Genomic DNA, 18,812 nt, shown 5'->3' with positions numbered 1-18,812 from the left:
CCAACATTTGCAACAACGAAATGTACTAAATACATTACGGATGCGCACAACCCTACTACAAAAAAGAAGAAAACAAAATATCCCGCTACGGCGATCAAAATATTATAACTACAACACAAACCGCTGCCAAGACAACACTCGGAGTACGCTCTACCAGAACAATGCCCTCCACAAGGCCATTGCCAGAAACAATCAATTAAGATCGTACCTTAGATTTTCACTCTCGAGCAAGGCCGCCCTCTCAAAATATTGCCATTAGCAAAGCCATTGCCATGCACAGTCAATTACGGCCATTGTCGGTCCACAGTACGGTCCAATACCTACAACTTTGGAACGCAATTTTCCATTGTTCAGTTAGTGGACGATAATGATGACTCTTTTGAGCGGATTTGGACTGGTTGCAAAGAGTTCTCGGCTGATTCGGACTACATGGACTTCTTTGAGGGCGCGCGCTTTGGTCATGACATGTATCAATTCGGAGATGCAAAGCACCCCTCAAATTCAATCTCTTTACCTAGAAAGTGGCGTGGAACAAGGGTTGCACATTTGAGAGGATACTTCTCCATGGCTTAACCACCGATCTTGCAAGATTCCGAGAGAATTCATCATCATCTTCTTCAATCTCCCTTCTACGGGAGCATTTGGTTCGAAGTGTTGAGGGGCTTGGGACATCCTTCTTTAGCTCCTACATTGGTAGATTGTATTCTCGAGTGGTGGCCGAGAGTGATTGACACTTGGTCGGTCAAGCTGCAACCTCAAGTATGATACCTATTCCTTTTGATTCTTAGGTAGATTTGGATTGAGCGGAACAATAGGATCCTCAAGAACAAGTTGAATTTTTGATTGGCGGAGCTTGCCAAGGATGGCCGGGGGGAGGGGCAATTAAGGAGTTCTAGGGGGGGGGGGGGGGGGGACACACAAAAAATCATAATCTTTTTTTGTGAGAATAGTAGGAATTTTATTGATCAGGTGGGGTTACAAGGCGAGCAACTGAAGAACAGCTTCAGGTCCCGACCCTAACCAGATAGCATTACGACGTTCTGCCCTTGCAGAGTTTGCTAGGACATGACTAACCCTAACCTGTGATCGTTCCACTTTAACAAACTTACAAACTCGATCTTGATTAACTAGAGCTCTAAGCTCATCTAACCAAAACAAAAGAGAAGATCTATCTTGTTTAGAAGAATTTACAGCGGCTACCACCTGAGAACAGTCCGTTTCCACAATGATATGCAGATGTGAGTGAAAAAGATCTAGGGATAACCCTTCAACACCAGCTCTCAATTCAGCCTCCAATGGGCCAGAACACCCATCCAAGAATTGGCAAGCTGTGAAGATAGGGAAGCCCGAGTCGTTCCGTAGAACCATACCGATACCCGCCGAATTGTCTGAAGCATTGAACGAACCATCGATGGACAGTTTAATCCAACCAGACGGAGGGGCTGTCCATGGTTTATCCGACCCTTCTTCACTGAGACGGGCGAGGGTAGGGGCATAGAGTCCACCATGGGCATCTTGCCTTTCAGAATCACATCCGTGGGAACTTCCTTTGCATTGCGGATTAATTTCAAGTAACTGCATAGGAACATTTTCGAGCCTTCTACTGACGGCAAAGGTTTCTCATGGGTGACTTCATTCCGGGCATACCAAATGCGCCAAGCAACAAGCAAGGTGGTATCCACTAGGTGGCTAGGCAGGTCGCTAAGAATTGACTGAAACCAGTGTCTACTAGGCTTCTGAAAGTCTGGGCATGAGGGCAAACTCCGGACCAGCCGCATCTCCTCCCACAAACATTTTGCATGATTACATCCAACAAGAGCATGAGAAACACCCTCAGTTTCAGAGCCACATATATTGCAAATGCTAGTAACTCTCATATTGCGTGTAAGCTTATTTTCTTCCGTAGCCAAGCCATTAGTCACCACCTTCCACGCAAACACCTTCACCTTGGGAGGGACTGAAGAACTCCAAATCTTTGCCCAACAAGGATTATTACCTTCCGCGTCGGCGCTTGACTCCGCCAGGGCACATTGCTCGGGTAATTCAGCCAAGCCAAGTCTATAAGCACTCCTAACAGAGAACATGCCCGAAGGCTCAGGTTGCCATGCAAGCACATCCGCCTCCCTGCGGCGACTTGGTTTTATTTTCAGAATAGCTTCGGCATCAATAGGGGAGAAAAGAGACGAGATTAAGTTCTCCTTCCAATTACCCAGATCATCCATAAGAGCCGAAATTCGTCTATAACGTCGATTACCTCTTGGTGTAAGGGTTATGAAATATGAAGACTGAGGGAGCCAGCAATCCCGCCAAATACGAATGCTACGCCCATTGCCGACACGCCAAATGAGGCCCTTTTTCAGCAGATCCAAACCGTGCGAAACTGCAGTCCATGTCGAAGACGGATTACCCGTAAACACAATTCAATAAGCTCGCCATTAGGATAATAACGAGCTTTTAGAACCTGGGCACATAAACTATCAGGGAAGGCCAGAAGGTGCCAGGCTTGGCGAGCTAGGAGAGCTTGATTAAAGACTCACATGTCGCGGAAGCCCAGACCACCATGGGATTTAGGTCTCTTCATCTTGGCCCAACTTAACCAATGTGCTTTTCTCTTCCCGTCCTTCACTCCCCACCAATAATCTCTGATTAACTTTGTGAGGTCATCACACAGTGAAAGTGGTAGCTTAAACACACTCATAATTAGCTAACAGTATAATGGAACCACCTAGGAGCCTCCACAGCGATTAGATGTCCTAAATCGTCCGATCTGAACATCTAACGACGTACAACGAATGCAGTTACGGAATTCGGGGTTACGTCGTTTGATCACGTCAAATAGGCCATCTTTCGTAGCTGGGCTGCTACTCCGCGCATCGATTTAGGCCCCTCTTTGTTCTTTGGGCCCCAAAGCCCTCAAACGGGCCTAGGGTTTGGCGTTTCATTCTCGCGTACGTTTAATGAAAAGAAAAAAAAAGCATAACGCCATTGTTCTGCCCGCGCCGCCGTACGTCGTACGCCTGCGCTGATGAGGAGCAAAACCCGGCGATGAGACTACATCTCCCCAAGAAACACCGATGGTACGGTATGGGCGCCTGCAGCTTGCCATATTTCTTTTATTTCGGCCAGATTTAGAATATCCCAACCACTGATTTGGTTTCTTCTCCGGCGATGGTGGCGGCGAAGATTTTATGGCTTGCAAGCTGCAGACTAGGCTACCTCCATAGAAGCGTACGATTCGTCCATTCGCCGAAAGACCAGGACCGGACCATCATCAGAGGAAAGGCTCTCCTTTTCTTCGAGGTAATCGAAACTGTCGGCGCTGTCTCCTCACCAGCCCAGGCAACGCCTCCCTTCCCCTTCAGAGAAGGCCCAGACCACGGCGCTCGCCTCAACACCATTGCCCCCAGCCACGAGAGGAAGCAAAGCTGTGACATCTGGAAAGTAATTGGCAGGCTACTCGATCCCAACTTGCCGCTAGAAGAGAGCTGCAAGTCCTACGCCATCGATGGACGCCAGGGCCAACGGCAGCATTAGTTTGAGGTAGTGGACAACTTGGTCGAAGCGAGGAACATTGATGGAGCTGGTAAGCTCCTGCGCAACGTCTTCCTATTCTTTCTTTCCCGGACTCCTGGTTGACTTATCTGATAGCAATATTTTAAAATATTTCTTACCTTTGTTGTTTATTTTAGATTCTCTTTGGTCTGCAAGATTTTCAATTTATAATCATAGACAAATATATGTATTTATTTACCTGTTGTATCTCGGTCACCGTGACATACATATATCGGCTACCTTTCCTTTTATGTATTTTGTAACCGTGTATACCACAGGATACACTTGACATACGATATGTATAGATTATTAGGCAAGTGCAATATTGTGGCAATTAACTGACTTCAGATTTGGGTAAATCGAAGCATCAAAGACTAGGGACTAGGGAGTCTTTACTACAACTATAATTCTATTCTATTCTTGTTATTAGAAATCAAAGCTAAGCGAGAAAGAAGAATGGACCCGAGGTATGCAAGGATGATGATGGGTTTCACATGGAACAAAGCTCACACAGCCTGTCGATGCATGCACGAATATATTAGGTATCGCTATCTTTGCCCTTTAATGTCACGAACAGTGAAGAAGTGCAGATCATGTATTATCTAATCTAATCAGAATAAGAAGTACCGCTTAGTACTCAGTATACACTATATTTTGACCATGGGACTGCACACAAGAAAAAATACTAATGCTCTAAGACCCTGCCTTTTCCTTCATTTTTCTTACAGCAAAACCAGGATACATATTGAGTCGTCAGACTATCTGGAAATTCAAAGGGGTACGTACTACTGCTGTTACTTATTAGTATAATGAGGAATACACATGAAAAGCATGTTCTAATCCTCACATGCAAAAGAAAATCTTTTATTCTCTGTGTGATGGCTTACTTTTTAATAAAGGGTCATGTGCATCAATACATCTATTGATGTAGAGGCCGGTATCCCCAGTTCGAAAAAAACTATACTTGGGTCAAACAAACCAGCTTTTCCACATAAAATGCGGAATCCATGGTTATATGATTAACAAACTAATCAACAAAATCTGACATTGATTCTATATTTTCAGGAACAAGCATTATGTTTCTACTGGTGAAGACAAGGTAGCACAGTCGGATTCCTCTGTTCCTATCATTATTTTTGTATTTTCTACATATGCTGCATAATGCTGAGTATGATTACATATCGAGCTCTGGACATTCTTCCACATGTTATTGTGGCAAACTGCAAGCACAAACATTGCCCTTGCAGGACTGCATCTTACATGCATCTGACATATATCAGTGCATGTTGCTATAGTTTTTTTTTCAAGAGGCAATAAAAAAATGTCAAAATATTATTTGTGTTAAATAAAACTTTGATGGCTACAACCAGTTTACTCAGTTATACTTTTACGGAGAACAAGTGTTGGGTCTTCCTGGATCGAATTCATTTAAAAATGAACCAGTCAAGTGCTTAGTTAAATATGAGAATGATATGTAAGAAGGCATAATCTTACTTGAAACACACAAATATATATTGTACCCCAATCAAAATGAACATGAACTATGCTTAATAAGTCTTGATCTCCTGTGTGTTTGTCCCACTAACCTATCTTGTACGTTGCTAATGAACACATTGAGTATGTTTTTACTCAACACAGAGATATATCTTTTTTCTGTTCTAGCTTGTTTGGTACTAGATTTTCAGCACTTGAAAATTCTTCAAGCTTTACTTCAGAAGTGTGCCATTGATATATTCTATCTTACTATAGTAGTGTTTCTCTTTCTTGATGCAAAGGCAAGAGCATTCACCAAAGAAGCAAACAAGTTACCAATGCCCGCACTCCTTCCTCGAGGTATCTAGAATTTGTTGATCTTTCAATTTAGCATAGTATAGATATAGTTCTTTTTTCCAAATCTGAAACTTTGAACAATGCTCCCAGTATTGGGAACAAAAAAATTCTAACCATATGTTTCCTTTTCAACCGCAATTTTTTTACTATTATTGAAACACAATTCAATAAATGAAATTGTAAAACAAGAAAGAGTGAGTACTTTGATAAACCAGGTTCATGTACTTCTCAAATTCAAATGATTTGATTTTCCAATGGCTTTAGTGGGAATATCTTATATTCTTATAGAATGCTTTATGCCCACAATTTATTTGGAAGCTCTGGAAATATTTAATTCCCTACCTCTACTACTTTCAAATATGTTCTTGTAGGCTCAACATGTGTATTTTACAAAGAAGCCATGGTATAATTTAATTTGTTCGTTTCCTTTAGATTCCTTTCGTGTATAATTTATTTGGCATTTCCTATCTCATTTTGAATCTTTAATAATATTCATGGATAGCCTATGATGCTCCTCTATCGCATTGTTGTACTCCCTTTTATGACACGAAAGTATCTCTTATTTTAGTTTGTTTTGTTTCTATAAGTATATGAGATAAGTTATACTGGTGAGTGTATACAATATAAAGTTATCTAGGAGTAGTTCGCATTGCCATGATGCAACTTTTGTTAATCTATGATGTCTAGCATCAGTTAGTTAAAGTAGTTATGTTCATATGATATCTTCTTCCTTTATGTATGCTCAATTTCAAGTTGTTTTATGTGACTACTAATGTAATGGCATTGCTTTCATCCGAGGTCTGACCTGACATGTCACATATTTCGAATTTCACGTGCTTACTTTTACGATGATAAGGCATGTTGCATGCATTCTGATGGAAGCGGTGGACATATGCCCTCTGGAATGCAAACATGAGTTGCAGACAATGTTGCCTTCACATATGTTATTCGTGCTCCGAACAAAGTTGGATCTGATCACTTCATCAACGCATATATGTTGTTGGGTCGATGTGTATGTTGCCTTTACTCTCGTGTTGAGTATAATTTATCCCGTATTATTTCTTAAATAAGGAAAAGTTATTCTCCCTAACTTTCATATAAAGTATATGTTACGTGCAATACTTATAATCGATTGGCATAGTTATTAGTAGAATCAGTTCTTCATTTTCCTACCTTTTGTTGGTGTTCTAAAGTTCCTATCATCTCTTACCTTTTGTTTGGCATAGTGCATTGTTTGGTGTAGTAAACTTGGCCCTGTAAGAACAGTGAAAGCATTGTCCTTCCTTGTATTGTCTTTGTTTCACTTGGTTTGAACTGAAAAAAGTCATTCTCTTAAAGGAAATTCCTTGCAATAACTGTAATTTGAGCTATTTCATCCTCCTTCCGTAAGGATGTACGGGCGCGGCAACGCGCGCATTCATGTTCTAGTGTATGTTGGAATGGCCTGCACCACCGCCTTGATTAGGATTTCCTTCGCACTTTGCGCCAATAGACCATCATTCCACTCCATGAATCTCTTCATAAGCCTTGCTTGTAAATTATCAAATTTCCCCCGGTGCATACGTCCCTCCGGGGTTGGGAGACCAAGATACTTTGGTTCAAAATGCGTATGCTGCAGGATTGTTCGGATTGATGCTTGTACACCGTGCGGACACAAGGCACTAAATAGAACAGAGCATTTAGCTGGATTTAACAGTTCACCTGTGCAAGCAGCATACGCATCCAAAGTGTCTCTCGCACAAATAGCTTGTTCCTCAGTAGCACGAAAGAACAGAAGCGTGTCATCAACAAATAATTAGTGCGATATACCAGGGGCCCTTCGACACACCTTGATCGGAGTAATTCTACCATTGTCAACTTCATTCTTCAATAGGGATGATAAACCATCCGCCACAAACAAGAAGAGGAAAGGGGAAAGGGGGTCCCCTTGCCGGAGGCCCGAGAAGGAGAAAATGCATCCAACAAAGTTCCGTTGAATTTAACTCTAAGTATTTCACCGTGGTGACACATGCCATAATCCATTGCACCCATCGGTGAGAACCCCATCTTCAGCATTGTACTCTCCAGAAAGTGCCAGTCAACTCGATCATAAGCTTTTTATAAATCCAATTTGTAAGAACAAAAGGAGGAGTTTGTACTTGTACCATGTTCCATGTAGTGCATGCACTCAAATGCCAAAAGTGCATTGTCAGTAATCAACCGACCTGGTATAAAAGCGCTCTGGTTTTCAGAGATGATATCACCCAGTATAGGCTGCAGCCTATTTACCAAGCATTTAGACACCACTTTATATAAAACATTGCAAAACCCAATTGGTCTGTAATCCTTGAGCTCCATCGATTGTCAATTTTAGGGATCAGAACTATGGAGGTATCATTCACTCCTTCGGGCATAAGACCAGTAGAGAAAAAGTGGTGCACCACCACTAGCACCTCATCACGTAACAACTCCCAATTCCGCTGATAAAAACGAGCATGAAACCCATCAGGTCCCGACGCCTTGATTGGTCCAATTTGAAATAGGGCTGTTGAGATCTCATCAGAGAATTCCTTGCACGGGTCGGTATTCATATCCTCTGTAACTTGTAAAGGGGTTAGATTATTAATCCTTTCACAATTTAGAGTAGGATCTCGTGTATACAGAGATTTAAAATAGGACACCGCCATCCGCAGCATATCAGTCGGCACCGTTTGAACTATTCCATTCTCATCCTTCAACTTCGAAATTTTATTTTTCCTAGCTCTTTAGACCGCACGATGGTGAAAGAACTTGGTGTTGCGGTCACCCTCCTTCAACCATTCAATTCTTGAGCGTTGAAGCCAAAGCATTTCCTCTCTGTAAAGTACTTCATTCATCAATTCAGTGGTTGCCCGAATTTCCTCCCTCGGACCATTGTTATTTTGTAATTGTTCCAATTTATCCCGCAATCGGGCCAGTTCTTCGGAAATATTCCCAAACTTGGCTCGACCCCAAGAATGCAGTTTCTTCATTAGGGAACAAAGTCCCCTGTTTACATCTCCCAAATCCTCTTTATGGCCTATGCCTCTCCATTCTCTGTCTAGGACTTCCTTGAACGCCAGATCTCTTTCCCAAAAAATCTCACACTGCAGTGCTTATTTGGTAGGGTATTCTCTATTTTCTCGCTGTATGGAAAGGAGCACAGGACAATGATCTGAACACGGCGAGACTAAGTGGACCACCGAAGCAGCTGAGAAGATATCCCGCCAACTATCATCAACAACCACCCGGTCTAGACGAACTCGCACATTAGCAGCACCTGCCCGTTTGTTGTCGTATGTAAACGACAGGCCAGAAAAACCCAGATCCTTTAACTCACAGATTTGTAAACAGTCACGAAAGGCGGCCATCTGTGACTCTGAACGCAACGTCGAAGAGAAGTGTTCATACTGCCACAATGCTTCATTGAAGTCACCTAGGACAACCCACGACAGGGTACAATTTCTTTTCAGAAATTCAAGCTGAGATCACACATACGATGACGATGCTCCACTCTTGGCTCCCCATATACAAAGGTAGCATGAATAAGGGGTTCATTAGGTGCTGTATGTATATGAGCATCAATGTATCTTTCGGTGATATCTTGAATGTCCACCACATAACTCTCATGCCAGAAAAGCGCAAGTCCACCGCTCATACCATTACTGTCAATGCCATCAAAACCTCTCAGCCCGAGACGACTTTGCAACCATCGGAAGAAGCGGCCGCCGGCGGCGGCAGCAGTAAAACCTAGATCGCCATCATAATCGCCTGACGCGAGAGAAAAACGGTTCGGCAGACCAACTCACGTAACAAAAAAAAAATCCTAATCTAACCTCTCCCAAAAAAATTCCTTCAGAGATGTGCCAAATCATTGGGGTGGGGGGCACCGCCCCCAGACCTACACTAAGCTACGCCAATGCTTTCTTGTTTGGAGGGCTTTGGCCTTGCCTGCATTATTTGTGGATCTTTGTATCTGGTTCTCCCCTTATCTATAATTAAAAATGCATGCATTTTTGCGTGTTCCTAAAAACCAAAGGCCAAGTGGGCCACAAGAAGTGAAATTACTGTGAAGAGACAAATACGACAGCTTACTAATTGACGAAGTAAAAATGAAAGTAGGGAAATGGACAAAATAGGTAGCACCTTGGTTCTAATGAATAATACTCATATATTTTCAAAGGTCGAACTGCGTAAAATTTGACTAACTATTTTATAAAAATATTACTACATACAATCCAAGATTAACACTTAGATACATTATCATGAGTTCATGACATGAAAGTTAAACACAACGATTGATGGATGTTCTTTTATTCAATTGAAGTAAAGCGGCACGAGAAGGTGAAATGAGAGCAATGAAACAATGAATACGGCGACCAGCTGAATGTCGAAGCCGAAGGAAATGGACAAAATAGATAGATGATAAAAGGATGGAGATAGTGGGCGAGATGCAGTCGGCAGGCAGCTAGTTGTTGGTGGGCGTGACGAGCTTCTCGATTTCCTGCAGCGCCTGGATAGCGGCCTTGATGTAGAAGGCGAGCGGCGCGGATATGGCGGCGAGCGGGTTGGCCGCGATCTCCTGCTTGACATCGTCGTCGGCGGAGGGCAGCGGCGCGGTGGGGTCCTTCTCGAACTGCTTGGCCTGCTCGAGGTAGGTGTCCATTCGCGGCGTGGCGAAGAGGCGGACGGCGTCCATGTCGCCGCCCCTGGCTGCGTATCGCTGTCGCCCGTGCGACGTCTCGGAGGCGAGCGCGTATGGCCTTCCCTCGGCCTCGTAGAGCTCCTGCGACTCCATGAGCCCGACCAGCTGCAGCAGCTCGGCGCGGAGCATGCCCACCAGCTTCTGGCCGTCGTCCAGCACGATGTCCTCCAGCGCGTTCTGCGCGTCCGCCAGCTTGTACCGCGCCTCGTCCAGGTTCTGCGCGTCCGCCAGCACCCTTGCCTCGCCGATGGCCTCGGCGTGCTGCCGCCGCGCCATCTCCGCCAGCACCGCCCGGGCCTTGCTGCTGGTGGGTGCCTCGGACGGGTTGGCGGTGCGGTTGATGAGAAGGTCCTGCGGGGTCTGGTTCTGGAGGCCCTGCTGCGCGGTGTAGCTGTGCTGGGCCTCGGCCAACGGCGCGTCGTAGCCCATCGTGTCGGTGCTTTCCAGGAGCGTGAGGTTCACCGCGACCTTGCGTGTCTCTCCACTGAAGAGGGTGCCGAACTTGATGGTGATGACGCCGGTGTCGCCGTCGGTGGTTTGCGTGTAGTCCGTCCCGGGCGCCACGAACATGGTGTCCAGGTCACGGGGTTCTTCCGTCTTGGGAGTCAGCGTGAGCTGCACGTCCTGCGCCACCACCGTGAGGAGGCCACCAAGCAGTTGCGAGAAGGGAGCGCTCACGTTCCCGCCGTCCGGCACCGAGCTGAACGTGCCGCCGGGGGATTTCCTGGCGACGTTGCTGAGCAGCGCGTGGTCGGCGTCCTTGCCGAAGCCGAACGTGTAGACGCTCACCGTGCCGGGATCGGGTTTCGTGGCGTCCGTGTCGCTGTTCTGCTGTCCGTCGGACATAAGGAAAATGTTGGCGCTGCGGGCTTTGGTGGTGACGCGGCCGGCGATGACGGACAGCGCGGTTTCCATGCCGACCTCGATGTTGGTCCCGCCGCCGGCGACGAGGCCGTCGATGATGGCCTTGAGGTCGGTCTGGGCAGCTTGGGTGATGGAGCGGAGAGGGCAGAGCCTGGTGGCCGAGTTGGTGAAGGAGACGATGGAGAGGCGGTCCACGGGGGTGAGCTTCATGACCACGAAGTGCATGGCCGTCTTCATGCTCTGCAGCTTGGTCCCCTCCATGCTGCCGCTCACGTCAAGCACCGCCACCAGGTCCAGCCCTTCCCTCACAGCCGTGGAGGATGTGGCGTTCAGCTCCACCACCGCCGTCACGGCGTCCGCCGTCAGTGCTACGTCGTCCTTGCTGTAGGTCGGCGTTTTGATCGTCACAAGCCCCTTGGTGCTCCCTGCATGAAATCAAATTCAATTCCTACATCCATGCAGTCCATACAAGAAATTTATCGATCTAAAGCTAACGACGTCGACCAGTACCTGCATTGGAAGCGGGAGGCTTCTCATCGTCGTTGAACGCCATGGACTAGCTAGCTAGAGATCTCAATCGGTCGACACACAGAGAGGAAAATAGCAAGAGCAGACCACACACTTATCTAGCTCCTGCCTGATCTATGTTAGATGTGCATGCATACCTTCCTATATATACACAAATAACTAGCTAGCAGGAGGCTTCCCGGCATGGAACCATCCATGGATGCATCTTCTTCTTATTCAGAAAACCCCCTTCTTTATAATCAACGCCTCTGGAGACTTCGCAATTGCTCTTTAATTGTGTGTTTGTCGCACTCGATACCTTCCTCTTTTGCTCCATCTCGTATGCTACATGCATATGTGGACTATGAAAACGATTTCGTGTGGTAATCCACCAAATATTTGAATTTGCACATAACACTACTTCGGTAGATTATTAAAAAAAATGACCAATCAAAATATACTTTACTAGGTTGTAGCAAAAGTGTTGGGACAATAAGCGCACTTCTGACAAATTATGGTTTTTGCTGGAACCGAGAATAAAATTAGATGCCAGTCAAGTCCTGGATGCGTTCAATTGTCTAGTGACTCATGCTGGTCGAGGAGCTATAAATGGCTTGAATTGAGAATTTTCTAGATACACAGGTTATAATTGAGGAAAAAATAAGCCACAGAGTTGGATCAACCTCATGATTCCTGCAACCACATGGTTTGCAACTGAGATTTGGATGACAATCAGCCGAATAAGAATCAAGTCAAATTTCGCTCGACTAAGCACTAGTCATTTCCAGCAAATTAATACCTAGAAGTTTTTTTTTGTTAAACTAATATAAGAGTTCAAATGCACACTGTGAGAGAGATCATATTGGTGCTTTTAATTTGGTCAATCGTCTAACTCTGTGACTCCACTTTTAAGTACACGTAGCACACATTGTTCTAGAGTGCTCACAAGCATGTTGTTGTGTGTATACGTCTGCTTGCCTTGCGCAGTTGTTTTAAAAAAACAAATATCAATTATTATCACCAAATAAATTTTAAAAACAGTACTATTATGTGGTCAAATTCGTAGCTAACTGCACACTTTTAACAATTGCTAGAACAGAGAGCACGTCCATGCTTGGAAACCTATTAAGGGTTGTTCATTAAGTCAATCTAAGAATGGAGGCATCATGCTTGTTTTGAGGATCTATTAGGCCAAGTTTGGTCTCTTCCTCCCTCCATGTCCATTCGTGGTGGCCGGTTCAGTGAACCTCTCGTGTTGGCCAGTTCGAGTGATGTGGTCATGGCATGCTTGGTTCTGGTGTAAACCAAACGAGGAGGTGTTGAGTATGTGGTATATTGATCGTAAAAAATAAGTATGTGGTATATTGCCACGTTGCATCAGAGTCATTGGCCGGTTGCTGGTACAATGGGTGATGAAAGGGTCCACACCTTCAAGATTATGTGTCATGCTATACTCTAGAATTTTGCTTTGTTTTTAGCTCAGTGTCACACGGTTTTTGCGCCATGGTTTCTATCGTATTCCTAGCCAATTCTTGTGCCCCAAGAGTACCGTGCTCTATTAGAAAATTCGTATAAAAGTACACAACCTCAATTGCGTATTTTTCCTTTTTCTTAACCGGAGACGTACAACCTGCAAATTAAACTACTCCATTTATAGCTTGTATTCTGTTTAAATATGTGACAATTATTTAGGACAGGAGGTAGAACAACATTTACATAAAATCACTGAGTATATCTATATGCCTCTTGTTAGAGATATATTTGGTATATGTGTATTTGGTAGTATATGATTTGTAATCATCTCCTGCCTTATCTCTAGGATAGCCTTCTTAGCTTCCAAGACTTGTACCCCTATATATACTCGCCCGAGAGGCTCAATACAACATTCATCATATTCCGCATATCCCTCTATCCTTCTACATGGTATCAGAGCGGCATGCTCCTTGACCTAGCCGCCGTACAAGTTTCCGTGCCGCGCCGCCCCCGGGAGGTCGATCTCCATGATCTACTCCGGGGGCCGTGCAAACCGTATGAGGGTTCATTCGCCGGTCGGTTGATCGGCTGTCCTTGTGTCTTTTTTTCCGATCTTTAGATCGGTTTTCTTTTTTGCCCGTCGATCGCTCGACCGGCGTCTTCTTTTTTGGTTTACCGATCATAGATCGGCTTAAGTCGTCCATCGTTGTCGTCCACTTGCGCCTCTACTCCGACAACGGTATCGACCTGCACCGGCCATCAACCGCACGACACAGCCGGACGTGCCGCACACAGGGCCCCCCTACGTGCGACGCAGCAGGCTGTTTCGCCTGTACGGTCTCCATCACCGGTTCGTCTTCGCCGTCATCGCCCAGGACATCACCGACAACGTCGCCAACGACTCCGATCTACGGCGCGTCGTCCACGCCATGGCACGTGTAGCGCCACCGTCAGTCTGATCAACCGACCCCGCACACGTCTACGCCAAGCACGTCCCCGAGCACGCGCCTACCACCGATCGAGCATCGGGTTGCCGCTGCGTCGCCCCTTCGGGCCACATCGCCGCCGCCTTTGGTCCACGCTACCGGCCTCTGACGCGCCTTCCGAGGCGTGTACGTCGCTGGTGGTCTCCCGCCGCTGCACCGACTCGCGCCCTTCAGCTACGCCAGCCCCTCGGGCCGTGGCGTCGCTGCACGCGGTCACCTTCGCCGTCCCCCGCGCATCGACGTTCGAGGCCACCACAGCGCCACCCCTTCGGCGTTGGTAGCCTCCGTCTGCGCATGGTCTTCGTCACACCGCCGGGTCTTCCCCGCCAACCTCGTGTACCGCCGCCGCGCCTCCACCCCAGGTCGCCGCTGGGCTCGCCAACCACTCCAGGTCGCGCTGGGCTCGCCGACCACCGCAACGCCCGTCTTCTACGTCTTCGTCCACTACATCTCCGCCGCCAGCGTCCTCGCATCTTCCCCGACTACGACACCTGCTACTCTACTCCGACAACCGTCGTTGAGTCTTCCTCTGCTAAGTCTACTCCGACATGGCGCGCCATTTGTACTGGTCCTGTCCTACGCATGCACGGTGCTTGCAACACCGCCGCGTGCCTTCGTCCCCGATGCGTCCCCGGGCCTGGCAAGCTCGGATCGGCGCCTCGCCTTCCTTGAATTCGTCTTGCGTACTCGGTTCTGGCAAAACCGGAGTATGCCTTTGTCCCCGATGTGCGCCTAGTTCTGGCAAAACTAGGGCAGCACCTCGTCCTCGACGGCTCAGACTGCATCGACTTCGGCATCGACCATCTCCACGACTGCCTCGGCGCGTCTCCGTCACCCTCCTCGCACACCGCCTCGCATGCGGCTACATCGACACCGGCACCCGGCCACGACATCGACCACGACAATTCCTCGCGCGGCTCCCTCGACCAAGGTTGTAGCACCCACGCTCTCGGCTACCTCGACATCGGCACAAGGGCTACCACCTCGCACGAGCACCTCGGCTTCCTCTACAGTCCAAGCTTCCGCGACACGACATCGTCCACGACGCTCCCGCTACGACTGCGGGGGAGTGTCGGCCCGTTGGTTCATACCTTCGGTTTCTCTCCAGTCTGACCGTCCGCGACGCTTCCATTGTTCACGTCACTACCGTTACGACTGCGGGGGAGTGTTAGAGATATATTTGGTATATGTGTATTTGGTAGTATATGATTTGTAATCATCTCCTGCCTTATCTCTAGGATAGCCTTCTTGGCTTCCAAGACTTGTACCCCTATATATACACGCCCGAGAGGCTCAATACAACATTCATCATATTCCGCATATCCCTCTATCCTTCTACACCTCTGACTACGGACAAGCTCTCATCATATGTGGCGCGACAGCTAGCGCAAGTTATATTTTACTACAGGTGATCGACATCAACTAGTTTTTATATCGATCAAATAATAGATTGACATTATGCATAATGCAATTCGATTTGAAATATGTGAAGAATTAAAATACAAGACCGCTGAGTCTTTCTTAGCGTCTTAATTAAACAACATCAGGGCTGGCATCGTGTGCGTGCGGGCATGATATGGCCACCGGACAGAGACATGCTGCCGAGTAGAGCTGGCCGGATACATATCGCCCGGTCATGAAAGCATTGACTTATGTTATTTCATGAAAAACATTAGGACACAGGAGAGGCAAGCAATATCTAACACGCACCTCCCGGATCGCTCGCTAGGGCGACTCCGGAGCACCGCCCAAAAAAAAAACCTAGCTAGCCAACCCGCACAAGCTGATGAGGACATCTCTACCACATTACTACCTTCGTCATTACCAACTGAAGATGAAGCTGCTGTGAATTTCAAGTCCAATGAAGTTCGGATTGGACCTATTACAAGGGCTCGTGCGAAGCTACTTAAATAACATGTGAACTTGTTCCTAAACGATACTTTGATTGATGAGAACTTTATACTGCCTAAGTCCTGTTACTTATGTATGATCAGGTATGAAGAGGAGACAAGCATCACCCGAGGAGGAGAGGAGCAACTGGATGTGGAGATGAACGTGAAGCTGGACATGGAGCTGGACATGAAGATACCTCATGGACGTGCGAGGGAGGAGTGGGAGGCATGCGCGAGAGGAGACAACACAGTCCAGGCCGGCCCAGTGAAGGAGCCTAGACTACGAACGGCAGGAGAGGATTCGGTTTGGGGCAACTGATTTCATTGATAGGAATCGTTGCTATATATATAGCCTACAACCAGCACATGCCTTGCACAATAAGAATAGCAAGATCAGGCCGTGATTCAGTTAGAGATATCAACAATATCTAAACAATAACTAGGCTATCTTAGAGTATCTGTTAACACCCCGCCGCAGTCGATACGTTGGCGCTTGGCAAAACGCATAGACTGGACCGGAATGACTGAAAAGACGCTGTAGGTAGTCCTTTGGTCATGATATCAGCCAGCTGCTGAGTAGTAGGCACATGGACGACCCGAAGTTCGCCGAGAGCCACCTTCTCGCGTACGAAGTGAATGTCTAACTCAATATGCTTCGTTCGTCGATGATGAACTGGATTGGTAGACATGTACACTGCTGAGATATTATCACAAAAAACCACCGTGGCCTTGGAGAGAGGGGAACCGAGCTCGTCGAGGAGTTGCCGCAGCCATACACAATCAGCAACGGCATTGGCAACAGCACGATACTCAGCCTCGGCGCTCGAGCGCGAGACAGTGGGTTGGCGCTTGGAAGACCAACTCACAAGGGCACCGCCGAGGTAGACGCAGTATCCGGAGGTAGAACGCCGGGTGTCTGGGCAGCCTGCCCAGTCCGCATCGGAGTAGGCGACGATGTCGAGCGGAGAGGAGCTGTGAAGCAAGAGGCCGGAGCTGGTGGTGCCACGGACGTATCGAAGGATACGTTTGATGATGGCGAGATGACCGTCACGCGGATCGTGCATGTGTAAACAGACTTGCTGCACAGCATATGCAAGATCAGGACGCGTCATGGTCAAGTACTGAAGAGCACCGGCGAGGCTGCGGTACTTGGAAGGATCGACAACCGGGGCACCAGCGTCGGCGGCGACTTTGGGAAGAGTGTCGACGGGTGTGGTAGCCGTTTTGCACTGCACCATACCGGCGCGCTGTAGTATCTCCTCGGCGTACTGCTCCTGGCTGAGGAAGAAGCCGCGAGGCGTACGGCGCACACGGATCCCAAGGAAGTAGTGCAAGGGCCCCAAGTCTTTCATTGCAAACTCGAGCATGAGCTTGTCGATGAGAGCGCGGAGCAGAGTCGAGGAGGATGCCGTCAAGACGATGTCATCAACATACAGCAGGAGGTACGCCACGTCGGCGCCCCGCCGTAAGATGAACAGCGAAGCGTCAGAACGAGAGGCGGTGAAGCCAATGGTGACAGCGAAGGTGGCGAAGCGCTGGAACCAGGCCCGGGGTGCTTGCTTCAAGCCATAGAGGGACTTGACAAGCTTGCAGACATGGTCCTTGCGAGGAGCATCGACGAAACCGGCCGGCTAGTAGCAGTATACCTGCTCATCAAGGACGCCGTTGAGGAAGGCGTTCTTCACGTCTAACTGGTGCACAGGCCAGTTACGTGAGGAGGCGAGGGTAAGCACTGTGCGAATGGTCGCCGGTTTGACGACCGGCGAGAAGGTTTCGCCATAGTCGACACCAGGCCGTTGGGCAAAGCCACGAACGACCCAGCGGGCCTTGTACCGCTCGAGGGAGCCGTCCTCGCGGGTCTTGTGCCGGAAGACCCACTTGCCGGTGACGACGTTGGTGTGAGGAGGCCGAGGCACCAGCGTCCAGGTGTTGTTCGACGAGAGGGCGTCGAATTCCTCCTGCATCGCCGCACGCCAGTTAGAGTCGCGGAGAGCCTCCCGAACAGAGGAGGGGAGGGGCGACACCGTCGTGGTGGCGACATTAGCGTAGCGAGGATTTGGCTTGACGATGCCGTGTCGAGCGCGAGTAACCATGTGGTGGCGAACGGGTGACGCGGCAGGCGCCGAGCTGGAGGGTGCGGCGTCGGGCGTCGAGGACAGGGAGCCACTAGCGGAGGGAGCCGCAGAGCCCATCGCAGATGGTGGGCTGCGGCCGGGTGACGAGGGCGGCCCAGCATGGATGGAGCCGGGCGACGTGGTCGTGGCCGAGGTTGATGAGGAGGAGCCGGGTGGGCTGCATGGCCCGTTACTGGAGCATGCAGGGGGCGCGACGTGATCGACGTAGACCGGCGGAGGGTCGTCGTTGGTGTCGCGCGGAGCCGAAGCCGGGGCGATGCTGAAGTCCAGAGAGCTGAAAGGAAACACTTTTTCCACAAATGTAACATGTCGTGAGAAAATAATGCGCCGAGACACTGGATCATAGCATCGATATCCTTTGCGTCCGTCCGGATAGCCAAGAAAGACACAAGGGGTAGAACGGGGTGCGAGTTTGTGGGGTGCTGTGGCGGTGAGATTTGGATAGCACAGGCAACCGAACACTCTAAGAGACCGAAAGTCGGGGGCGCAGCCATGGAGAAGCTCATAGGGAGTAGTGATGGTGTTGGCTTTGCATGGACGGCGATTTAGAAGATAGGTGGAGGTGGCGAGAGCCTCAGCCCACCATGGGTATGGCATGGACGCGTGTATAAGGAGAGTACGAACGCCGTCATTGAGTGTACGAAGAATGCGTTCGGCTTTGCCATTTTGTTGGGAGGTGTATGGGCATGTAAGGCGTAGAAGAGTGCCATGTTTGGTAAAGAGGGCGCGGTTTGCAGTGTTATCGAATTCTCGTCCATTGTCGGTCTGGAAAGCTTTAATGGAGGACAAAAATTGAGTGCGAACATAAGCATAGAACGCCACAAGAAGAGGATGAACTTCAGACTTTTTACGAATAGGAAACGTCCAAGTG

The 18,812-nt window shown here is 48.2% G+C and overlaps 1 protein-coding gene and 1 long non-coding RNA gene across 2 annotated transcripts; one reads left to right on the top strand and one right to left on the bottom strand.

Annotated features, from left to right (window-relative positions):
• The first annotated feature begins 3,324 nt into the window (after positions 1–3,324).
• On the top strand, positions 3,325–4,331 carry LOC127304732 (uncharacterized). The gene is made up of 3 exons (XR_007853512.2): positions 3,325–3,583; positions 3,983–4,094; positions 4,281–4,331. It is a non-coding gene; the product is annotated as an uncharacterized lncRNA (long non-coding RNA).
• A 5,389-nt stretch (positions 4,332–9,720) lies between these two features.
• LOC127303457 (E3 ubiquitin-protein ligase WAV3-like) lies at positions 9,721–11,501 on the bottom strand. The gene is made up of 2 exons (XM_051334188.1): positions 11,459–11,501; positions 9,721–11,373 (listed from the first exon to the last, which is right to left on the bottom strand). Exons 1-2 carry the CDS (start codon positions 11,499–11,501, stop codon positions 9,848–9,850), a joined length of 1,569 nt encoding a protein of 522 aa, XP_051190148.1. The 3' UTR covers positions 9,721–9,847.
• Positions 11,502–18,812: the final 7,311 nt, after the last annotated feature.

This window comes from Lolium perenne, chromosome 5 (genome assembly GCF_019359855.2).
Source record: "Lolium perenne isolate Kyuss_39 chromosome 5, Kyuss_2.0, whole genome shotgun sequence".
Classification (NCBI taxonomy): domain Eukaryota; kingdom Viridiplantae; phylum Streptophyta; class Magnoliopsida; order Poales; family Poaceae; genus Lolium; species Lolium perenne.
Note: the sequence above shows the minus strand (reverse complement) of the source record. Positions and strands in the feature narration are given on the sequence as shown.